The sequence below is a fragment of the Micromys minutus genome (genome assembly GCF_963924665.1).
Source record: "Micromys minutus genome assembly, chromosome: 4".
Classification (NCBI taxonomy): domain Eukaryota; kingdom Metazoa; phylum Chordata; class Mammalia; order Rodentia; family Muridae; genus Micromys; species Micromys minutus.
The window spans coordinates 55,405,965-55,432,454 of NC_137973.1; the positions used below are offsets into that span (position 1 = coordinate 55,405,965).

General features: G+C 40.5%; 1 protein-coding gene across 2 annotated transcripts in view; it reads right to left on the reverse strand.

The window, feature by feature from the left end:
* Positions 1-25,981, reverse strand: part of FNBP1L (formin binding protein 1 like) — an 81,535-nt gene extending 55,554 nt beyond the window's left edge. For both annotated transcript variants that reach the window (XM_080915306.1, XM_080915305.1), the window contains exon 1: positions 25,847-25,981. In XM_080915306.1, the coding sequence (XP_080771432.1) occupies positions 25,847-25,870 (24 nt within the window). In that variant the 5' untranslated portion in view covers positions 25,871-25,981. The remainder of the gene's footprint in view (positions 1-25,846) is intronic.
* Between the last annotated feature and the right edge of the window lie 509 nt (positions 25,982-26,490).

Below are 26,490 nucleotides of genomic sequence, written 5' to 3' on the forward strand. Positions count from 1 at the left end.
TCAGCATCAACTTAAAAGTCCCCCTGTATGCAGTGTAACTCCAATTCTGTTTGTTACTCCAATAATCTACTATAACATATGCTGCTAGCTCATAAGTCCATCTGTTTAATCTACATTCATCTAGAAACCTTAAATACAATTCAGTATAAAACACCTAGTACAAAACATTATAACTTTTTCAGAAGTCACTTTTAAATCTTCAATTCTTGTTTTTATAATTACTCTACCACAGCCTTGCATCCAAACGAAGTCCTAATAAAGCGCTCTGGTAAAGTACCAAGGGACATCACCATTTAAAGGCCGTTCTAACTGAAAGCTGAAGAGTCACTCTGCTGTCCTAGTTTACATGTGCCAGAATTTCACCAGCTCTTCTGAATACCAAACTGCTACTGAAGACATTTTTAAAGACCTAACACAGCTGACTTTTCTCCTCTTTAACTCCTATGGACTACAGAAAGATTTTCTTTCTGCTTATGTCTCATGGAACTCAGGGTAAGTCAATAATATTTACTCACAAAAAAAAAAAAAAAAAAAACCAAACCAAGCAAACAATAATGTACTTTTGTGTAGTAACTTAATTACTTTCAAATTTAAGGTAGAATTAAAAGTTGTATATTTGGACAACTCAGGCATCTTTTAACTTAAAATGTTCAACTCAATTTTATAGTAAGCTCACAGCAACTTTTTTTTTTTAATGCAACCATTATTTTATTGGATATTTTCTTTACTTACATTTCCCAGTTTCCCCTCTAGAATCCCTCTCTCCCATTCCCCCTCCCCCTGCCTCCATGAGAGTGTTCACCCACTCCCTCATACCTCCCCACCCTGGCATTCCCCTACACTGGAGGACTGAGCCTTCACAGGGTCAAGGGCCCCTCCTCTCCTTGATGCCTGATAAGACTACCCTCTGCTACATATACTGCTGGAGGTCCCTCCTTGTGTACTCTTTGGCTGGTGGTTTAGTCTCTGGGAGCCCTGGTGGGTCTGGTTGGTTGACACTGTTGTTCTTCCTGTGAGGCTGAAAACCGCTCCTTTAGTCCTTTTACTAACTCCTCCCTTTGGGATCCCATACTCAGTTCAATGGTTGGTTGAGTCTGAACCTGTCAGCATGCACTTCCTGGCATCCACAATATTGTCTGGGTTTGGTGTCTGTAAATGGGATGGATCCCAGTAGGCAGTCTCTGGATGGCCTTTCCTTCAGTCTCTGCTTCACACATTGTCTATTTTCTCTTGTGAATATTTTGTTCTCCCTTTTATACACTCTTTGGTCTTCCAATTTCTTGAGCTTCATGTGGTCTGTAGATTGTATCTTGGGTATTGCAAGCTTTTGGGCTAATATCCACTTACCAGTGAGTGCATACCATGAGTGTTCTTTTATGATTGGGTTACCTAACTTAGGATGATATTTTCTAGTTCCATCCATTTGCCTAAGAATTTTATAATGTTATTGTTTTTAATAGGTGAGTAGTACTCCATTGTGTAAATGTATCACAATGTCTGTATCAACTCTTCTGTTGAAGAACATTCAGGTTCTTTCCAGCTTCTGGCTATTATAAATAAGGCTGCTATAAACATAGTGGAGCATGTGTCCTTGTTATATATTGAAGTATCTTTTGGGTATATGCCCAAGAGTGGTAGAGCTAGGTCCTCAGCAATACTATACCCAATTTCCTGAGGAACTGCCAGACTGATTTCCAGAGTGTTGTACCAGCTTGCAATCTCACCAACAATGGAAGAGTGTTACTCTTTCTCCACATCCTCTACAGCATCTGCTGTCACCTGAGTTTTCGATCTTAACCATTCTGACTGGACTGAGGTAGAATCTCAGGGTTGTTTTGATTTGCATTTCCCTGATGACTAGGAATGTTGAGCATTTCTTTAGGTGCTTCTCAGCCATTCCATATTCCTCAGTTGAGAATTCTTTGCTTAGCTCTGTCCCACATTTTGTAACAGGGTTATTTGATTCTCTGGAGTCTAACTTCTTGAGTTCTTTGTATATATTGGATTTTAGCCCTCTATCAGATGTAGGATTGGTAAAGTTCTTTTCTCAATCTGTTGGTTGCCATTTTGTCCTGTTGACAGTGTCCTTTGCCTTACAGAAGCTTTGCAATTTTATAAGGTCCAATTCTTGTCGATTCTTGATCTTAGAGTATTAAACCATTGGTGTTCTGTTCAGGAAAATTTCCCCCGTGCCTATGTGTTCTAAGCTCTCCCTCATTTCTCTTCTATTAGTTTCAGTGAACTTAGTTTGATCCACTTGCACCTGAGCTTTGTACAAGGAGGTAAGAATGAATCGATTTGCATTCTTCTGCATGCTGACTGCCAGTTGAACAGCACCATTTGTTGAAGATGCTGTCCTTTTTCCATTGAATGGTTTTAGCTCCTTTGTCAAAGATCAAGTGACCATATGTGTGTGGGTTCATTTCTGGGTCTTCAATTCTATTCCACTGATATACCTGCCTGTCTCTGTACCAATATCATGGAGTTTTTTTAATCACAATTGATCTGTAATACAGCTTGAGGTCAGGGATGGCTATTTTATTCTTTTATTGTTGAGGATAGTTTTCACTATCCTGGGTTTCTTGTTATTCCAAATGAATTTGCAAATTGCTTTAACTCTATGAAGAACTGAGTTGAAATTTTGATGTGGATTTTCATTCAATCTGTAGATTGCTTTTGGCAAGATGGCCATTTTTACTGTATTAATACCGCCAATCCATGAGCATGGGAAATGTTTCCATCTTCTGAGATCTTCAATTTCTTTCTTCAGAGACTTGAAGTTCTTGGTTATGGTCACACCAAAGTATTTTATACTATTTGTGACTATTGTGAAGGGTGTTGTTTTTTTAATTGCTTTCTCAGCCTGTTTATTCTTTGAGTATAAGAAGGCTACTGATTTGAGTTAATTTTATATCCAGCCACTTTGCTGAAGTTGTTTATCAGCTGTAGAAGTTCTCTGGTGGAATTTTTGGGTTCACTTAAGTATACTATCATATCATCTGCAAATAGTGATATTTTGACTTCTTCCTTTCCAATTTGTATCCCTTTGACCTCCTTTTGTTGTCTAATTGCTCTAGCTAAATTAACCATATAATCGGTCACAAAACAGGCCTCAACAGATACAAGAAGATTGAAATAATCCCATATATTCTAACAGATCACCATGGATTAAGGCTGGCCTTTAATAGCATCAAAAACAACAGGAAGGCCACATATACATGGAAGCTGAACAATGCTCTACTCAATGATAACTTGGTCAAGGAAGAAATAAAGAAAGAATTTAAAGACTATTTAGAATTTAACAAAAATGAAGGCACAACATACCCAAACTTATCGGACACAATGAAAGCAGTGCTAAGAAGAAAACTCATAGCTCTGAGTGTCTCCAAAAAGAAACTGGAGAGAGCATTCACTAGTAGCTTGACAGCACACCTCAAAGCTCTAGAACAAAAAGAAGCAGATACAACCAAGAGGAGTAGAGAGCAGGAAATAATCAGACTCAGGGCTGAAATCAACCAAGTAGAAACAAAAAGAACCATACAAAGAATCAACAAAACCAGAAGCTGGTTCTTTGAGAAAAATCAACAAGATAGAAAAACCCTTAGCCAGACTAACCAGAGGGCACAGAGACAGTATTCAAATTAACAAAATCAGAAGGGAAAAAAGAGACATAACAATAAAACCTGAAGAATTTTTTTAAAAATTATCAGCTCCTACTACAAAAGTCTATACTCAACAAAATTGGAAAATCTGGATGAAATGGACAATTTTCTAGACAGATACCAGGTACCAAAGTTAAATTAGGATCAGATAAACCATCTAAACAGTCCCATAATCTCTAAAGAAATAGAAGCAGTCATCAAAAACTTCCTAACCAGAAAAAGCCCAGGACCAAATGGTTTAGTGCAGAATTCTATGAAGACCTTCATAGAAGACCTAATACCAATACTCCCAAAACTATTCCACAAAATAGAAACAGACGAACACTATGAAGCCACAATTATGCTCATACCTAAACCACACAAAGACCCTACAAAGAAAGAGAACCTCAGACCAATTTCCCTCATAAACATTGATGCAAAAATACTCAATAAAATTCTTGCAAACCGAATCCAAGAACAAATCAAAAAGATAATCCATCATTATTAAGTAGTCTTCATCCCAGGGATGCAGAGAAGGTTCAATATATAAAATTCCATCAATGCAATCCACTATATAAACAAATTCAAAGTCAAAAACCGCATGATCATCTCATTAGATGCCAAGAAAGCATTTGACAAAATCCAACACTCCTTCATGTTAAAAGTGTTAGAAAGATCAGGAATTCAAGGCAAATGCCTAAGCATAGTAAAAGCAATATACAGCAGGCCAGTAGCCAACATCAAACTAAATGGAGAGAAACTCAAAGCAATCACAGTGACTTCAGTATCAATGTAAACTATCCCTACCACAATTTCCTTTGTTGCTTCTCTTCCTAGCACTTAACTACACCCTTACCTGTCTCAGCTACTCATTCCCATGGTTATTCCCACTGTCATTAACATTACTACAGCATGATCCTCCTTCTCCACACCTACAAGGGAATTCAAGAATCTAATTTAGAATGCTTGTCTTTTTTCTGTCTCCCCCCAAAACTCTAGTCCACCAATTGTTTGAATCCATAGACACTAGTACTAACATACTATTACTATCCTCTACCCTCACCCTGTCTTCATTTCCATCTTTACATGTTGGATTCCATAAGCCATCATTTGCTCTTCGAAGACAGTGTTCTTTGTCCTTGCCACGATCACATCTTAACAATGATCTTATGGTCAATTGGGGGCTTTTGTTTGTTTATGTATTTTTTACATCAAACCCTCATGCTACTTTAGAAAAGTAAAGACCAAGACTCACACTAACTGGTCAAACTTTGAAATTTCCTTCTGCTAAACCAAGGGCTCCTTAACACTATTTAGCTAGAGCACATTTTTCACTGCCCTGGCCAATTATCTCATAACCTCATTCTCTTATGTTAAATTTAAACCACCTCTTTCCCATTCCATTCACAGTCAACAACTTTACTTCCTTCTTTACAAAAAACGTGAACAATTGAAGATTTCTATTCTGAAGTAGGATAGTAAAATGGGAAGTTCACACACACACACACACACACACACACACACACACACACATTTACATACATAAATTTCACAAAGAACAGCATTTACAGTAAAAAAGTGTCTTAACCCCTCAGCAAATTTTTGTGACCCGCAAATCCTATTCAAGTATTTCCAGAACAGTCCTATAATTTCACTTATCAAAGGTGAGGGGATCTTACAGCCTTTTAAATATAACCTGGAAGCCACCAAACCAGCTTTGCTTAGGGCACTTAAGAATGGAATGCCCATATTGGGGGTGTCTTATCCTGTCCCTGAATGCTTCTCTTTAAAATAATACTCCCTCCTGTTTGAACATATGTTAATCTCTCTTCCTAATAAATTCAACTCTCTTCAAACTGGCTCATCCCAAATTTCTTTTTTTCATCAAAGTCAAGGACCATATCTTCCTCTGAGTACATGAGCTGAAAAGAACACGAGCTACATCAAGTTCCTGCTTCATTTTGCTGACATTTTACCACTTTTTCACCTACACAAACACCTGTGCGCTTTTTGTCTGCCGCTTTGGGCCAGCTGTCACACTCCCTATCTTCTGCTTACCTGGAAACTAGTGCAGTCAAGTGCAGCTGTTAAAACATTTAAGTCCCTAGGCGGATATACTCTTGCTTTATCCTAGGGAAAACAAGCTATAATTAAAATGCAAGGAAGGAAAAGCACCTCATGTTGTCATGGAAGTATGCAATGATCAGAATACCAATCTTCTGTCTGTATATTCTACTCCCAAAATCTCAGCTTTAACCAAGTAACTTGAATTTAATAAGAAAATTCTGAGCATAAGCCTAATGTGACCTAATAAAGGTTTTTAAATAAGTCATTCTGATTTCTATGTTAATTAAAACAGAAAATCTTTAGGGTGAAGTTGATTTGAGGAGGCTAAAGGAGGCAGCAAAGCAGTGAAAAGTGGTTAAGCATTTGTGTGTGTGTGTGTGTGTGTGTGTGTGTGTGTGTGCATCCACATGTGTGGATATACATGTGGAGGATGGCAGACAATCTCAGATATTATTTCATGGGCATCTTCCATCTGGCTGGCCTATGAGCTCCAGGAACCCTCTTGCTCTGCCACTGTAGCACATGCCTGGTATTTGTATATTGGTTCTGAGAATCAAACTCAGGTCTTCATGGTTACAAGGCAAGCACTTTACCAACTAAGCTTACCACTAACTCCAATGTCTATATTCTGAAGGTAGTGTACATAAAGCTTTGTGATGTTTTAATGGGGTGTTATTAAAAAAGGCATCAAAATCATCAACTAGAAGGATGAACTTGCTGTTTACTAAAATGGAAGACTGAATAGGGGGAGTCCTGGCTTTAAAAAGTTGTATTATTTTTAAGAAATATTCACATCAACTGTTGAAAAGGTAGGTGAATACCTATGTCTGAAATAAAAGAGGAAATGGTTCCACCAAAGACGTGGCAAAAACATTCCCTAGGTACAATTTTCATAAGCTCTATTGCAAACTATACATTTGAACACTTCAGTTATGGGCTGCTCCCAGCCAAATGACATATGCGTAGCTCTCTTTTAGTGTTGGGATTATAGACATGTACTACCACACCAAACTCACAGGAGCTATTGCTAATTCTGTGTTCCCACTTAGTTTTGTACCATTTACTTATTCTTGATTTCTGAACTTCAAATTCTAGATCCATAAAACTATAGCAATTACATGGCTGAAAAAGGGAAAACCATTTAACACAGAACTTGGCACTGGTATTGATGTTTAGTTCATTTAACCATCAAAGCAAAATAATGCTGAGCTTGACATTAGACATAAGATGTAAGCAAAAGCACTGTGAAAAGGAGTACTATTAATCAAATAGTTGTACATTTAATTTTACTAGCTAATATCTCTAGAGTGTATGAAATACTAATAGCTAACTAACAACAGTTAAGGGTCAAATTGTGTATTTCAAGCTCAGACAAAATTTATGTCTTTTATCTTCTAGAAAACTCAACTGTGTTTTCACATAATTTAAACTATGGTACAATAGCAACGTAGTATAAAAGTTAAGCAGCCAGCCTGTAATGGCTATAATCTCAGCACTTGGGAGGCTGAGGCAAGAGGATTATAAATTCAAGGCTAGTCTAAACTACGAAGTGAGATTTACTCCAAAACTGGAGATGGAGCTAGGGAGAAGGTTCATTCCCTAAGCCTTAAGGCAGGAGCATCTGAGCCCCATCTCCAGAACCCACACACAAGACAAAGCTGGGTGTGTGACATGACAAAGTTCTAGGCTAATGAAATAGACGCTGTTTTCCCACAAAAGGTGGAAAAGTTCAGGAATGATACCGGAGACAGGCACATGCATGTGCACCCACACACAAAGTGTATCAATATAATCTCTGTCTCAAAAAGAAAATCTTACTGTGCTAAATCTTAGCAACCTCAGGACATATTTCCCCCTACTTCATTATTGAAAACTTCCACCTTCTCCCCTAAAGAAAACACTTATTAGATTCTCTTTGGTATGTATGAATCGCCAGCATCACCATCCTTTTGGTTTCCCTGAACATAAACTCTGCAACACAAAGGCAGTATAAAGCTATTAAGAGGCAGGAAGTTCGGTGGGAGGGCAGCATATACAGCCTCCAACTACCACCCTGCAGGTCAGCACACTACTCAGAATTTACAGATAGTTTATTTCTGGAGTTTGCCCATTTAATATTTCAGTCCACAGCTGACCTTGGGTAACTGAAATTGCAGAAAATAAAACCACAAACAGTAAGAGATTACTGAATCATCTCTCTGGAGCTGACATTTTACTCTGAGACCAGCAAACAGAGAAGCCAAGAGCAGAACTGTTCTTTATGTGTATACTTTGTATTTTTAACATGAAACTCTCCAAAACAGTGCTAGCTTCCTTCTCCAGGTTCCTCTTTGAATTCTTGGCATTCTCCTTAGGCTCATTTTCTTTTTCACTATGGACTGCCTCTCCCCTTTTCCCTTTCCAAGAGAGTTCCTTAATCTCCTAATCATAGGCCTTTAATAGCTAGAAAGGATTTTAAATATCTGACTGTTGGTAAATAAGAAAACTTAAGGACAAAAACTATTTGCCTGTGGTAACAGAGCTAATACAACTGAACCAAAGATCTGTGAGTCTTAATTTCCCATTTTCTTGCTTCAACTCAGTTCATTTATTTAAATAAATACTTTTAAGCTACATTTATTATTTAGAAATCAAATAGGCTTCCTGTTGCTAATCTAATCTGAAGTGATACTTAGCTGCTAGTATATTCTCGGGAACAGTTCCAAGGAGTGACCTCATGCTACTCTTACCATATAATTATGGCTAAATGCTGAGATAATTTAGTTCCATCCATATATGCTGCTATATTTTAGAAGATACAGAGTTAACCCAGACAATACTTTATGCCTTATTTCCATCAGTATTATTAGAGGGCCTTAGCATTTACAATTAAGAAATTATCATTAACACACTGCATCAGAGGACATATATGCAAGTATTTATATCTATCAGATGAGTCTGTTAAACAGATGGCAGAAAAAGTTATCAAAAATTGGACTGACCTTCCTATCCACACCCCATTCCACACCCCGCCCCCAAGACATCCAATCAGTTTTCTGAAGCTCATCTGGAGAAGGCTCTTTCCTTTTGGTTAAAAACAACCATTGTTACTTATGTCATTTCTGTAAAATGCCTGAAAAGAGCAATTTAAGGGAAGTTTGGGCCAAGCTTGAGCATACAGTGCATCATGGCCAAGAAGGCATTGTGCAAGAACATGAGCTGATGGCCACTGAGTCTACCGCCAGGAAAAAAGCAGAGAGATGAAAACTGGTGCTCCATGCACTTTCTCCTTCCCATCCAGTTGGAAACCCAAACCACAGAATGGAACTACTCACATTAAGACAGGTCAGTTAAGCCTTTGGGGAAATAGCCTTGTAGTCAAATGCAGAGGTGTTTCCATGGTAATTCTAAATACTACCAAGTTGACAAATTATCGATCACGTCTATTTTACAATTCTTTAGAAATTTTTCTTTAACTTTAACTCACTCTGTTACATCATTTTTGGTACAAAGAATGGGACCTGAATTCTATCTTTGGTCTTGAGTAAAACACATAATATACTAAAATGTCCAAAACATTATTCTCAGATTACAAAAATACACTACTGTCCCCCTTTTAAAAAGTCAATTCAAATGAGCAATCACCTGAAGAGGAACCTGTCCTTGAGGCAAGAGTCTATGACAGAAGCTTGAAGAAACCACATGCCTGAAGACATGCTGAGAAGAGTATGTATACCCTTAATGACACTGAAACTACAGTAGTGCCTTACTTGACCCAGTTTCTAACAAACACTCATGGCTGAACATGTCACTTATCAGAATCAGAAGCTGCCCACCCTGATAGGCTGAACATTCTCCTCATTCTCCTGCTCTCCTGCTTTCCTCTCTATCCCTGGTCATGCAGTTGCTTGTGAACTTGCAAGCCAAACCTAACTGCTTTTTCTTTTCTTTTTTAAAAATTTTTTATTGAATATATTTTATTCACACTTCAAATGTTATCCCTTTTCCAGTTTCCCCTCCATAAATCCCCTATCCCATCCCCTATCCCACTGCTTCTATGAGGGTGTTCCCCCTACTCCCCCACCAACCCAAAACCTCTTGCCTCCCTACTCTGACATTCCCCTACACTGGGGCATCGAACCTCGGCAAGACCAAGGGCTTCTCCTCCCACTGTTGCCCAACAAGGCCATCCTCTGCTACATATGCAGCTGGAGCCATGGGTCTCTCCATGTGTACTCTTTGGATAGTGGTTTAGTCCTGGGGAGCTCTGGTTGGTTGGTATTGTTTATCTTCCTATGGGGTTGCAAACCCCTTCAACTCCTTCTTCAATCCTTTCTCTAACTCCTCCATTGGGGACTTCGTTCTCAGTTCAATGGTTGGCTGTGAGCATCCGCCTCTATATCCGTCATGCTCTGGCAGAGCCTCTCAGGAGACAGCTGTATCAGGCTCCTGTCAGTGCACACTTCTTGACATCAGAAATATTGTCTGGTTTGGAAGCTGTATATGGGCTGGATCCTCAGGTGGGACAGTCTCTGGATGGCCTAACTGCTTTTTCAACCTCTATTCCAAAAGCATGAAATATTCTCTTATTATCCATCTAGCTCCTTTGGGAACCTGAACAGACCTCCAGTTTGCCTGTCTTGTCAGGTTGTTTTGTTTGTTTCTTCTGAAATCAAAAAACTGTCCTTAAGCATCCTTCTGGGTTCGTCCGTCCGTCCGTCCGTCCGTCCTTCTTTCTTTCCTTTCTTTCTTTCTTTTTCTTTCTTTCTTTCTTTATTTTTTTTTTTTTTTTTTAAATCTATCAGACTAAGAATCCACAATAGTGACCCTGTGTTCCTTAGGAACACCTTCATGACTCCCAAACAGAAATATATGCATCTTCTAGCTAATGCTTTCTTTTTTTATAAAAGCTTTATTTTTTATTTCACGTGTGTATGTGTTTTGTCTGCATGTGTATCACATGCATGTAGTGCCTAAGGAAGCCCAAAGAAAGCATTAGGTTTTCCTGGAATTGGAGTTAGACAATAGTAGGCTGGGAATCCTCTAAAAGAGCAGCCATGTGCTCTTAACATTTAAGCCTTCTCTCCAGCCCTACTTTCCTTTCATATAGGATCTAATTTAATTGCAATAATGGTTGAAGATATCAAGTGAAAGAAACACAATCAAGTCAATTAATTCTCTTGCTCAGTAACAAACTAAGCATGCTCACATCTCACAAAATCCCAAATTATTTTCTATCAAAAATGGGGCATTGCCAAGCATGGCGGTATATACCTTTAATCACAACCTTTAATCACAACACTTGAAAGGCAGAAGCCAACAGATCTCTGTGTTTGAAACCAGCCTGAGCTACATACTGAGACCTGTATTAATTTAAAAAAAATTCATGCACAAGCCTCTTCCTCATGAAAGTTCTCACTAAACCTTTGCTTCGACCATCTTTATCTGGTAAGTTAAGATTCTGTTTTCACTAGGAAAACTGAATCAATCTATTGACAATCATACTGTTGTGGTTTAGACTTTACATGTTCCCATAGGCCCATATGCTGAAGGCTCAGTTGTCAGCATCTGACACTTAGCAGGAAGCAGTAGTACCTTTATGAGGTGGAAACTCATAGAAAGTTGGAGGCAAGTGCCCTTGAAGGAAATACTGGGACTCTGGTGTTTTCCTTCTTGCTTTTGTTCTTTCTTGCTTTTGCTTCTTGACCACTTAAGGCTAGCAGCTTTGCTCTACCACCATCCCCTCCCGTGATGCTCACTCTCTACCTGGCCAGAGGCCAACTACCTCTGTGCTGAAACCTCTAAACCTCCTTCTCCCTCTGATTTATCTCAGACACTTGTCACTACTGTGGAAGGCTGATACGCATTTCTATCAGTAATCTCCCAACTTCTACTCTGCATTAATTCTACTTGGCTCTTAAGATCAATTCTTCCAAGGCTGATATATGGCTGAGCAGGGAGAGTGCTTACTTGGCAAGCATGAGGACCTGAGGTCAGATTCCCACCAGGCATGTAAACCCAGGCATTCAGGTGTGAGACTCTGATGCCATTGCGAGGGAAAACACAGATAATACTTGGGGTTCACTGGCAAGTCCCCTCTCCTGTATTACCACCTTCCCTTTTCTCTAGACCCTTCTCTTTTATAAACACACCTGTAATATCTTCAAAGCTAAAACCAGTAAACCCCTTTCCCCTCTAGCCCTATTTTTCTGCCTTCTTTATTAACAACTCTCTCCACTCAATTATCTTTCTGTACTCATTCTTTTTATACTTGGCATTTACTTCTCCAGCTGCTTTCATGCCTACCTAGTGGTCTGAATGAGAATGTACCATGGGCCCTTACATTTCAATACTAGACGGAACTGTTTGTGAAGCCTTGGGAGGTGTGGCCTTGTAGGAAATATGTCACTAGAGGCAGGCTTTGGTTGTTCACAAGACTGGCATCACGCCAGCGTGCTCTCTCTACCCCATTTGTGGTTTGAGATTACCTCATGGACTTCAACCCTTTGGAACTGTAAAGCTAATTAAGCTCTTTCTTTTATAAGCTCTTCTGGTCATGTAATTTTATGACTGCAATAGAAAAGTAACTAATACAGTGTGGTTTATACAAAAAGATCTTCTCCTATATAACAAGTATATAATCGGGATAAGGATATTAATGCTGATATAATCCTACCACTTAATTTTCAGATCCATTCAAATTTTGCCAACTGGACTAGTAATACCCTTCACAGGGGGGAAAAAAAAAAAAACAAAAATGAGATCTACACTATGTCACAGTTAGTGTCCTGCTGAAGTCTTCTTCAATTTGAAATTGTTCTTGTCTTTCCTAATTCTCGTGGCCTTCGCATATTTTTAAGTCTACAAGCTACTATTTCTTTTAGTGAGTGAAGATATTCAGAAGCCAAGGTTGTGGTGTTAGGTATGTTCACTGCTATTTGAAGTATCTCATTTGCAAGGCTTGTCAATAATCAAAGTACAAATAAACAGACAACACACACATTTGTATGTATTTACTTCTCTGTTGCTGTATATAGATATGGTGTTTACAGTAAAGTCTCCAATTCCAATCCAACAACACTTTGAATATTGGTAATCTCATTCCCTGAAAGTAATAAAAACTCTGGCTTATTTTATCTTTGCTACAGTAACTCACTTGAGCAATCCCCAATGCATAACCAATCTCCCAGGGCCACTGTTGACACTCCCCCTCAGATACCTTTTTCCTTTACTGGGTCACATGGTACTTCTACTTTGGTCTCCTCCATCAGTCTAGCACACACACCCCCCCCCCCCGGTACATCTGTATACACTTCCCTCTGTCATCAGCTGGTTCCACTACCTAGAAGCTGGCAGCCCTCATGTATGGATGGATGCTTCCCTTACTCTATTTGGGCCCTGGCTTACCTTACCACTCCTCATTCCTGATGTCCTCAAAACTCAAATTCTCAAACCCTGATCTAGGATATCACCTCTTCTGACTCTGTGAGGAAACTGACATTGTGTACAATCTCACTTCAAATACTCAAGGTAAAATACAAGGGGAAAGTTCCTGCAACTCACTTTGAATTCTGTTTCACATCCCCTCACTTATCTCTAACTGAAAATATCCTTAATTCAAACCATTTACTAATTCTAAACCAAAGTGAATTAGTATATGTCCCAGAAATTATCAAAAGACAAATGCACTCACACAGACTGTATGTATGTATGTATGTATGTATGTATGTATATATGTATGTATGTATGTATGTATGTATGTATGTATGTATGTATGTTTATAACCCCAGGCATTCAGCTCTCCAGGGGCTTAGGTATGAGGGTCACAAGTTCAAGACCTGGCTAGGAAACTAAGCAAAAAACTAAATCTCTATCTCTTTTGAATTAAAAGGCATCTGAGGGTGTAGCTCAGTGGTACAGTGCTCATCTAGCATTTACAAGAACCTGGGTTCAATTCCTAATACCAGGAAAAGAGAAATTTATTTCTGACAGTGAAATAATTTAGATGGTCTCTACTTATAAAGGTATTCAGAATTGGAGAAAGGACTAAAATTGATGAAGCAGATGAGGTAGAACACTAAAATTATTATTAACATTTACAGTTTTAACTTTCCAAGATAAAATGTTTTAACCATAAAATGTATTAAACCAGAAGATGGTTACAATAGGATATTTAAACAAATAAAAAGTCTCCTTTGCTTATCGACATTTATTACTCAGAGCAAACTCTTTGGTCTTAGAGTAAATGGTGTCTTTTAACTTACTTACATTTAGAGCTCTCTTCCTTTACTCTCGAATCTAGAAGCCACGTCATCTTTATACTGCTTTAACTTGCTTTATATACTTAAAGGCTTAATGAGAACTAGAAGTACTTAAAGTATCATGAGAACCAGGAAGTTTGGAGGATGAACATATAGAGCCTGTCAGTATCCAGACCAACATCTTCCACCATGTAAGTGAGATAATCGCCTTGGTGTTTTCATTCTCACAGGTAATTCAGCAGTGGTTCCTTATACATCCCACATACTGAGGCAGCACACATGTACATGCAAGTTGTTAGCTCATTTCCCATCTACTCACAGGATACCCCACTCTGTATGATAAGCCATGCATTTCTCTGCATCCCCCATACCGTCATTAACTCTAGATACAGCCACCATTGAGATACTGCAGTACTCTCTTACTTCTTAACATCTGTTCTATTTATCCTTGAAGTCAAAGTTCACATTTTTCTAGATCAATCAAAATTCAAAAGTGGTTATGTAAGTTATAAGGCATTATAGTAGTTTAAGAACATTGATTATTGGCTTAGGGCTAAAGTACATGCAGTTTTAAGTGTAAGTACTACAGATCAATCTATAATAATAATAAGGAGGAGAAGAAGAAGGAGGAGGAGAAGAAGAAGGAGGAGGAGAAGAAGCAGCAGCAGAAGCCTGGGCAAGTATGGCAGCCTGCCTCTGGCTGAGTAAATAAAAATAGAGAAGCCACAGAGTGTAATAAGGAAGACACACCCACTGTCAGTCTCAGCTCACACACACACACACACACACACACACACACACACACACACACACACACACACACACTCCTCTCCTAGATAAAACTTCTTCCTCCAGAGCAATGTCTCTGCTCTGCACCATCTGCCTCTCTAGAACCCTGCTCCATCTGTGCTTTTCTGAACCCAACAGACTGCATCAGTGGACTCTCGGGAGAGACAAACAAGATAAAAGTGAGGTCACGGTTCTTATTCTTCTGGCTATCTGCCTATCAGGAATCTGCAAGCTTCCTATGTTCCTCTACTGAAAGTCAGATCGTATCAGGTACCCCTCAGTCAAAATTACATAGGGACCTGGCAACTGTTTCCTCTCCTTGCCTTTAAGACCTAACTAGTGCCAGGCAGTGGTGGCACATGCCTTTAATCTCACCACTCAGATGGCAGAAGCAGGCAGATCTCTGTAAGGTTGAGGCCATCTTGGTCTACAGATCTAGTTCCAGGACAGCCAAAGTAACACAAAGAAACCCTGTCTCAACAGAAAAAAAAAAAAAACAAAAAACAAAAAGACAAAATAAACAAAAAATTTTTGAACTAATAACAACAAAACAACTGCCAAAGACTTAAAGTGGTAATAGCTTCATACTGTTACCATGACAACCGTACCTTTGGTTCTTTTCCCTTATGTTAGGCATGGTGGTGCACTCCCTGTAATGTCAGTACTTCTGTAGCAAGAGGAATTAACCAGACTACAAAGCAAGTTTAAGGCCAGAGTAGGTAACATGAGACCATCTCAAAAAACCTAGAATGTCTTTTTATTAAAAGTTTTTTTCTTCAGCTCTTTAAGTGTGCTATTTCCTACCAGCTCCATGACTAATACAGAACAAAAATTGTGTTCAAAGATATGCTAATCTCAAGACTAGACATTCTAGGACTGGAGAGATAACTCGGCAGTTAAAGAGTGCCCAAATTTGGATCCTAGTACACACATTGGACAGCTCACAGCCATCTATACCCACAGTTCCAGGGGTTTCAACGCCCTCTTCCTACGCATGTAGTGTGTACATACATATACAGGCAAAAGTCATACACATAAAACAAAACTAAATATTTTTTAATGAAAGATGTTGCCCATGGGTCTCTTACAGAACACTAACATAATGTGGACATAACACAACAGTATTATCAGTGTCTTCTTTATAGGAAACTGACAGACTGCTATGCTACCAAGACCAAATGTATCCTCTTCCTTGCCTTTAGTATGCTGTCAAGATTCTCCCAAGGCCTTCAAACTTCTGGCTGACTCCACATTTTACTTTTCTATCAAAACCAGTTATTTTCCTGATTCATACTACCACAAGAATTTAAGATAAACTTTCACACATTTAAAAGTTAGCTGAGATGAGCAGATATTGTTTCCAAAGCTATACAAATGGGCTGAAGGTATAGCCCAGTGGCTTGTTAAGTGTTACCAGGACCCTGGGTTCCAGTCATAGCACTGGGGGAAAATACACAAATAGCAAAAAGGTACAGAAAGAGATGCCCAGGCACTGTTGGAGAGTTAGTCTGATGATTAAGAGACCTGGCTGCTCTTCCAGAGAGCCCAAGTTCAAATCTTAACATTTACATAGTAGCTCACAACCATCTATAACTCCACTTCCAGGAGATATGATGGCCTCAATGGGCACTGCCTGCACATGATACACACATGCAGGTAAAACACCCATGCCCATAAGATATAAATAAACCAACCAAAACAAAGTTTTAAAAAGATGCTCAACACCATTTGTCACCTGACAAACACAAATTCAAATGATGGGCTAGAGGGTGGACTTAGAGGTCAAGAATGCACACTGCTCCTTCAGGACTCCAGAGCATGCACACTTGATGGCTCAAATCCACCTGCCATTCCAGTTCCGACATTCTCTTTTGGTCTCTGTGAACACTTACAGTCCCATAGATAGGTATGCATAATTAAAAACAAAAAAACAAGATCTTAAACACACCGTATTGCTTAAAATGGTAGATGAAGGCCAGTGACATGACCTAGCAGCAGGTAAAGACACTTGCCACTAAACCTGAGGATCTGAGTTTGACAGCCAGAACCCACATAGCTCTGTATCCCAACCCTAACAAGTAATAAATTGTAAAAATTTAAACCTCCACACATTGCTTGTGAAAATGTAAAACGCAAAATAAGCAGGGAATTCTTGAAACAGGTAACAGTTATTCACTGGCTCTGCAACTCCATTTCTAAAGAGACACAACAGAAAAACCCTGTTTTGAAAAAAGAATACCTTATATCCACTCAAAAACTTAGCCATACATATTCACAGCAGTATTCATAACAGAAAAACACAGAAACCCAAATGCCCAATGAATTAATAAAATGTGCATATGCACACAATATTATCTGATAAAAAGAATGAAACACTCACTGATAAATGCTACAACGTGGATGACCTTTGAAATTATTCTAAATGAGCACTCCAGGCATGCAGTCTACCAGCAGACTTACACCAACAATAGCATTGTCACTTTGTATCTTGGAGGAGATCTTCAAACACTTCCTTGTCTAGATCACTGGTTCACAGCCTTCCTAATGCTGCAGCCCTTTAAGACAGTTCCTCCTGTTGTGGTTACCCCACAACCATAAAATCATTTTTGTGGCTATTTTATAACTAATTGTGCTACTGTTATGAATCACAGCATAAACATTTGTGTTTTCTGATGTTCTTAGGTGACGCTGTAAAAGGATCATTTGACTCCCAAAGGGGTTTTGACCCTTGAGTCACACTAGTGACTAGTCACTTGAGAAACACTAGTCTAGATCAAACATAGGTTGCTTTTGTTTGTTTGAGAAAACCTCACTAGACCCTTACTTTATACCATACTCCACCAAAAACAAACAAACAAATTCCAACAACACTAAAAACAATAAAACCAAATAGTGTAAAGACCCAAGTGGAAGACCTGGAACTATAAAAATAATAGAAGAAAGCAAAGACAGCTCCATGACATTGGTCTTGAAAAGATTGTTTTGAAAATGACCCAAAAAGTATTGGTAGCAAAAGCAAAGATAGACACAATTCTACACCACAAAGAAAGATGTCTGGAATGGGAGAATATCTTTTGGAAACTTACCTGCTAAGGGATACAGTACCAAGATAATACACAACCTGGTCTATAAACAGACTTACAGGACTGTGGGAATGAATGGCTCAGGGAATAAAATGCTTCTGTGCACTGAGGACTTGAGTTTGAATCTTACCACGTGAAGTATACATAAAGTCTCAGTGCTCTTACGGGGAGGTGGGAGGTGGAGATCAAATCTCTGAACATGCACAAGGCAGATAACGTGGTATTCGCAGTAATGAACAACTAAGAGACCTCGCCTCCAAGTAGAGGCAAGGACTGACACCTGAGACTGCCTTCTGACCTCCATATGTATGCTGTGGCCCATATGTGCCCACACATGCACATCATTACATACACATGTGCTTGTACACATGCACATATACACTGGTGGCAGAAATTGAACCTGGCTTGTGTGCAGAGCAACAAGTGCTCCTAATCACTGAGCCACCTTATCTCTCAATTCTATTAATATAAAGCACTCAGTCTGCACACCTATTCAACCTGTAACCTCCACACTTGGAAACAAATAATATGTGTGTTCACGCACTCACTTGATCCACTCCCTCCTATTCCCTTCTGTCTATCCCTCTCTCCTACTCCCTTCCCATATTCCATGTTCATTGTGTTCCCTGTCAGTGCTCTATTTCCTATGCTTTTTATGTCATTTCAGAAGGAAAGATGATATTCATTAAAAGTCAATGCTGTATTTTTTTTCCCTCTTCACCTACCTATAGCCTTAGGAAAACACTCGGCTTTCTTTGCAGATTTATTTGTTATGAACATTCTATATAAATATCCTCCAAGATACACACTGACAATACTATTGGTGGTACAGCTCTGCTGATAGAGTGCATGCCTGGAGTGCTCAAAGTTCCGGCTTCAATACACAGCACCACACAGACAAGAGCAGTGGTGGGTTCTGGTCCCTCATCATCAGGGGAGGTACCCAAAGCCTCTGCTATGCAGCAAGTTGGAGGGTGACCCAAGCTACATGATATCTTGTATCAAAAAAAAAAAAAAAAAGCACATTCAGAAAAACACATACACACATATAACACACACAATAAATCAACATAGTAGCAAATATTAAAATCTCAATACAAGAAAATCCTGATTTCACAATAATGACAAACTAGGTTATTTAGATCAATGTCACTATTCAACAGGATAGTCTAGATTAAAATCTAGATTTAATATTTTAAATAAGCTAAAGCAACAAAAGACAAACCAAGGTGTCATAGGTGTGAAATGTCCTATGCAGGTTCATGTATTTGAAAACTTGCCCTCCGACAGGTGGTACTGTTTGACAAAACAGTAGAGACTATTAGGAGTGGTGTCTAGCTGGAGGAAGTGGGTCACTCAGGGGTAGGTCTTGAGGGTGACAGCCTGCCCCAGTTCCAGCTGGACTGCTTACCGAGCAGAGACATAACAAACCATACAAACCGTAAGCTCCCAGCACCACTGACAAGAGCTGCCCCAGCCATATGCCCTCCCTCCTATGGACTGCACTTTATGAACCAGAAGCCAAAACAAATCTTTTCTCCCTTAAGTTGATTCTGTCAGATACTTTGTCAGAGCATCAAAAAAAAAATTCACTACGACAAAATATGAAATTACAAGGTCACAAGTAAAATTAAAATGAACATCCAGACATGTATGATGCAAAAAAAAAAAAAAGCTACCTCTGTTCTAGGAAGTTTGACAAATTTGAAATTTTAATCTGTTTCCACATACTTTAAAACATCTATACCTACATTACTAATAATACTTAATACAATATAAATGCCATGTGAACAGCTGTTTTACTACATAGCTTAGGGAATAATAAACTGGGAGGAGGGTTAAGGCAGTGTTTCTTAGTGTTCCATATAGATAAAATATTTTTGAAATATTTTCAAACCACAGATGGCTGACTACACTAGTACAGAACCCAGAGAAGTCCAACTAATTACACACCCAGGAAATAAAAACTACCTTAGTATCTAAAACATAATTTAATTACAAAGTTATTGCAACCCATTGAAAAACTACCTTAGTATCTAAAGCATAGTTTAATTACAAAGTTACAACAATCTATTGAATTACTCCACCAAATCAAGAAGTGTCTGAGAGCTTACTACAGCCAGATGCTTGTCTAGAAATGCAGAAACAAAACAGGTATGTTCCACTTCCTAAAATAAAATGCTAATGGGACAAAAAGGGAATATCTGACTATAAATATATGCTTTTCAATTAGCAATAAACATATAAAAGATTTCACACCCAGTGCTAACCCAAGATACTAGGCAAATACTTGACCCTGGAGTCACATCTCTAGCCCCCTCCCTCATTGGATACTTTGAAGACTCTGATTAGTTGTCCTATCAAGAAGTTAAAGAGAAGTCAAGCAGAGCACCTGAGAACTGGAGGATGGAGAATTTAGAATTCAAAATCAGCCTCAGCTACATAAAAAATTTGAGGTCAGCTTGGGCATAAGATCATATACCAACCAAACCAAAACAAAAAACAAAAACAAAACATAAGGAAAAACTGCCTCTAAGCCCTAAATATTAATATGGATTCAGTGGGGGTATTTTATACAAACCCCTTTTCACTATGTCTTTCTCAACAGCTTCATACAGATCCTAAGTGCTAAATCCCATATTAACAAAGTCATCAGATATTATCTTATAATGAATGTCTGATGGCATTCCTTTATACTAAAAAAGAGCTTTCAAAGAACTAGTTAGAGGAAATTATGCAAAAGCAATCAAAAATTTTACCACAATGTTTTTTCAGAAACAAAAAAAAAATGCTGAAAAGCACAAATGGCAATATTAAAATGATCTGTAGTCCCTATTTTCAAAGCACGTTTTTCGAATTAAAGGATTTATCATTAATTAGAAAGTGATGCCTCACTTTAAAACAAGCTAATTACACATAAGAAAAAATTCTTAGTCCATAAATCAGCTCACAAAACTCAAAATAGAGCAAAATACCACAATCAAGCCTATTACCTTTTCCCGCTGAGGAGTCTTTCACTTCCAGAAACAGCTCTGCTAACTAAAGTGATACAGAAGCAAAAATACTAGATGGTAGATGAGAGAGGAAGAGATTAACAGTATTAACAACTTGTGGTAATAGTTCATATTAAAAAGATAGTTTCAGAACCAGTAACATACTACTGTACTGAAGAAACTGACACTTCAAATATTCCAGAGGACCAATGTTCAGTGCCCAGCACCCACATCGCAGCTCACAACCATCTGACAGTCCTTTATCTTCAGTTTCAGAAAACCCAGTGCCCATTTCCGGCCTCTAAAAGCACCAGGTACATATATACACACAAGCAAAACATTCACATACATAAAATAAAAATAAATAGTAACTTTAAATAAATAGATAAAATATAAAAGAATGACTCTTTCACCAAATAATTGGGAAAGAAGTTATCCCTTCTACTAAAGCAAATTAAGATTTCCTTCTGTGGATTTCTTAATGGTTCAAAAACTAGGTTGACCTTAGGCTAATGCATCATAGCTACATGTGCACAATACATAAATACCATGTTCCTGAATCAAGCAGTCAGCCAGACCAGCATCTGTGCCTTGTTCTTATCTCCGACTCACTGCTTTCAAGCTTCTTACCCTCAATGCAAGTCAAATCTGACCACTGTGATGAGGCCGGCTGAGAAAACATTTACTCAGTTTCCTTCCTCTCAGTGCCAGGCTCTAAGTCAAGAAGCATTGATAACTGAGGAACCGGTAATGAAGCAGACAATGAAAGAGCAGTGAATAAGACATGACCTCTGCCCTCTAGGAACTCAAGAATTCCTACAAGCACAACTCTTCTGGTTCTAAAACCTAGGTGAAGTGACACAATCTTCCTAAAACTTTCCCTACAATGAACAGAAGAAAAAGCACTTTTTTCTACTTATTTTAGTGTTACTTCTAAAGTCATAGATCACGGCTGGAGAGAGGGCTCAGTGGTTAAGATTCTGGGCTGCTCTTCCAGAGGACCCAGGTTCAATTCCCAGTACCTACATGGCCATGGTGGCATACAATCGTCTATAACTGAGTTCTAAGGAATCTGATACCCTCTTCTGGCCTCCAAGAAAACCAGGCACACATCCTGGTGTATAGACATATATACAGACAAACTATATACAGAAAAGAAAAAAGTAATAGTCTTAATCATATAAGCTACTGGAGATTCATACTTCTGTACAATTGATTCTTTTACACATCCACAAAGCCTAGATTACTGTTTAAATCGTATGAACACAAATTAAAATCTGTTGGATGGCCCAACATCAGTCTTTGCCACATGCTTTAGTGTGCTAGTTACTACACATGGCTTCAACTGAAATACAGGGCAGCTCTCAGTTTTATTTACTGAGGTATGGTCTCTTGGGGCTGGCCAACTCTGGCTAGTCTATCTTCCTCAGGAAACTTGTGACTGCTCTCTAAGTACTGGGATTTCAAACAGCTGCCATACCTGTCTGACTTTTGCATGGGTTCTTGAACTCCAGTCCTCACACTTGAACAAACAAGTTGCTTTATCCACTAAGCAATGTTCCCTGACCCAGGTAGCAAAATTTTAATAGACCACATAAATGTGATATGTCTGATCTGTCATAATACACATATAGGTATGTATATATACACATATATACACATGTTTATCGCTACAAATATTTTTTTCTGTTGAACTTTAATTGACCTCTCAGAAAAATAAAATGTTACCTCCTAACAAAGTCAAACTTACTGACTAGATAAAGTTCTCTCTGATACCCTTAGCTATAAAAGGGAGCTGTTAATTACAAAATCTGTACTTGGGGACTAGAGAGGTGGCTCAGCAGTTACGAGCACTTACTGCTCTTGCAGAGGATCCATGTTCAGGTCCCCACACCCATAAGGCTGGCTCACAACCATCTGTAACTCCATTTCCAGAGGATCTAGCACCCTCCAAGGGCACACAGCACAGCACACACATGCTGAATATATGCAGGCAAAACACTCATTTACATAAAGACTTTAAAACCTTTAAAATCTATACTTTGTGAAATAACTGATTCATATTTAGCTATGGCCCTCTACTCTTTGGATGATAAAGAAGTCAACATAACAAGCAATGCACAAGATGTCACGCATAACTAATCCTGCATCCTGGGAAAAAAACGCAAGCTGTTGACTCCAGTCACCACCTCACTTAAATGAGGAGCTCATTTAAAACTAGAAGTCTCTTAAAGCACAAATACATTAACAGTTAACACATAAAGCCTTAAAAACACACAGCAAAAGCCTGACCTAATCCATTTAGCAAATTACTGTGAGTTCTGAAACCCAGTGCCACAAATTCAGCAATTCTATGGAATACCTTTATTTCCAAAATTTAACATAAGACGTTAAGAAGCATTCAAACAAGCAAGCTATGGTACTGTACACCTGTATCTCCAGGAATTCAAGACCAGCCTGGGCTGTACTACTGTGACACCCAGCCAAAGAAAAGATTAAAATGGCAAAGGGGGAGGGGACTGAAAAGATAGTGCAGTTGATAAAGTGGCAAGTACAAAGACCTGAATCCAAAAAAGGGAAAGTAAATAAATAAATACCCAGGGATAACCCCACCACTGAGGAGCCAGAAATGAGTAGGCTCCTGGAGCTCCCTGGCCACCATGCTCACCCAATCAGCAAGTTCAAATCCTGTTACAAAAAACCAAGGTGAATGACTCCTCAAAAATACCCACTCTGTCCTCCACATGCATACCCACAAGTGCAAACACACACATAAAGGATAAAACAGCAAAAACCACCAGTTACAGCAAATGACTTAAGTTTGAGCATATAATTATACATCATCAAATTTTTGTGTAACAATGAATTTTCAGTAATTAAACCTTTAGGACAGTAATGTGACCCCCTAAAGATAAAACATGATGCAAATTTTCCAAACACCAAATTCCCAATGACCACAGATAGTATAGGTGTATTATATTGCAATTCACCAGAAAAACACAATATCCTCGTTCAACACTGTAAGCAAGGACTAAAGAACATGGGTCAACAGGTAAGAACACATACTGCTTTTGCAGAGAACCTAAGTCAAATCCCATCACCCACATCGAACAACTCACAAGTACCTGTAACTCCAGCTTCAAGGAATCTTATGTCTCTTTCTGGCCTTAGGCACCCATGCACTTGCATGCACATGCACACACATTAAAAAATAACTATGTGTAGTCCAACGACTAAGAGCACTTGCTGCTTTGGCAAAGCACCTAAGTTTGGTTCCCAGCATTCGTGATGAGCTCATAACTGACTGAATTGCAGCTCCAGGAGTTCTGATGCCCTCTTCTGGCTTCTTTGCCAGATATACATGATTTAAAATTAAAAATAAGGTGCTAGAGATACAGCTTGATGGCAGTGTGCTTGTCTAACGTGTGCGAGGTCTTGGGTTCAATCACCAGCACCAAATAGATAAATGATAAAATTTGCAAATGGAAAACTGTACCCATCTCCATGCATGTAATGCATCATAAAATGCATAAATAAAAGGGTGTAAACCTTAACCACAGCAGCAACTAGAAGGAGAGTCAGGTATATCTCTGAATTTAAGGATAGCATGGTCTATAATAAGGAGAGTTCCAAGCCAGCTATGTTTACAGTGGGACTGTCTCAAACAAACAAGCGTAGAAACAAATGGGAAAGGACCACTAATGCCTGAAAATCTGACTGATGTTACACGATTCGTTTACAAATGATGCTCACCATCATCAGAGCAATCAGTGGAGGCTCAGGAGGTATTTTGTCTTGGTATGTTTGCAGACTGGGCAAACACTTGTGCAGAGTGTTACAGGGCAGATTCCTGAGGCTGGGTTAAGTAGGTGACTAGATGAGCTTTTAAGTGTCACTTCTAAAATTCCCAATCTACAACACGTGGAAAAAGAGAAAACATTCGGCCTTCCGATTAGACAATGTGTTTCGAATCCCAATTTAGAGCGCATACTCAAAACTCGTTCCTCCCTCTCCCGCGACAGAGATTTCCCGAGATTTTCGCAAACAAAGGCACGCACGGAAAATATGCACAGGTGGGATAAAAAGGGGAGTGGCAGAGGGCAGGCGGCGCTCCAGACAGCGCCCCCAAGCCGCCAGCGTTCCCGGCCGCACCTGAGAAATCACTGCCCTGCACACCTCCGCCCTCAGGTGGCGGCGTCCCGAGCGAATTCCCCGACCTATAACCCTCCGCCTGCACCTTGGTCCGGCACTGGGTATTGTCTACAGCCTCCAGCGCCCAGGAAAGGCACAGAAGAAAGCCCAAAAAAGAGAAAGAGGCAGACAGAAGACAGGCAGATGCACAGATACAGATACATACACACACAGAGAGAGACAGACAGAGAGAGAGAGAGAGAGAGAGAGAGAGAGAGAGAGAGAGAGAGAGAGAGAAGAATAAAGAACGAGAGGGAAATCAAGCTCATCCGCAAGCCGCACGCGCTCCTTTCGCCAAAAAGAGCGTCCCCTTCCTCGATCCCTCTACCTAATTCGGGTCACAAAAGCAGTCCCGCCAGCCCAAAGAGGCTGCAACCGGAGCTGGCCGGCGCGGAGTCGCGGGCGCCCTCGGTGCAAGGAGGCAGCAAGAGAGGGAAATGGGCGTGTGGGTTGGGCCTGGCTGGCCCGAGGCCGGGCTGGGAACAAAGCCGCCCGGCTCCCCCTACCTGGAACTGGGGCGTCGCCCAGGCGCGCAGCGCGGGGATCTGAGCGGCGCCCCTTCGGGACAATGGCTCCCTCCCCCGCCGTCGGGCGCGGGGTACAAAGGCGCGGCGCGGGGCCGGCCGCCGGTCCACAAAGTCAGGCAGAGGCGGGAGAGGGGACGGCGGCGGCCGTCGAGGGTTGCGGCCGGACCCTTCGGAGCGAGCACAGGCAGCCGCCCCGTCGCCTCCCTGCAGCCGAGCGGGCTCTGGCGGCACAAAGAAGCGCAGGACCCCCCGCGCCGCGCCGACCCCGGGGCTCCCGCCGCCGACGGCGCGAGCCGCTCTGCCCTCCACACTCACCCACAGCTCGGTGCCCCAGCTCATGGCGGAACCTGAGGCGACTCGCGCCGGCAGGCTGCTCCCGCTGTCCGCTCGTCCCGACTTTCCTTCCTCAGGATCGGGCCGGCTAGCGTCTGCCTCGAAAGCTGCCGCCAACCACCGGGTTCCCCAGTGAGTGAGAGAGACACGACTGAAGCGAGCCGCCGCCGCGTCCCCGCCTCCCGGCAGCGGGGAGGGAGGGGGCCGGGGCCGAGGGGAGGCGGGACGGCGGGGAGGGGGCGGGCCGCGGTGCACCCTGGGATCGGGGCGGGCCCGCACTCGCGCGCGCGGGGGCTGGCGAGGTCTCGCCCGGAGCCCCCCTGGACCCTCGGCGGCGTCCGCTCCGGCTGCGGGGCTCAGCGAAAGCCGCTCTTAGACCCCGGCTCCAAGATGGAGCGCGAAGGAGGACGCCCACTGCCCTGCTCTGAGACCCCTCAAAGGAAGCGACCCCACGCGTCAGCGTTCCCTGCCGACCGCTGACAAAGAAACCAGGTCCAGACGTTTGAGCAGAGGGGCGTGCGTTTAGTTTTTAAAAAAATCTTTCTTGTTAAGGAACTTCTCCGTCTAGGCTCAGCGCTTCAGCCTGTGATCCTCGGGAATCACAAAGGTGTGGAGAGGTCAAACGT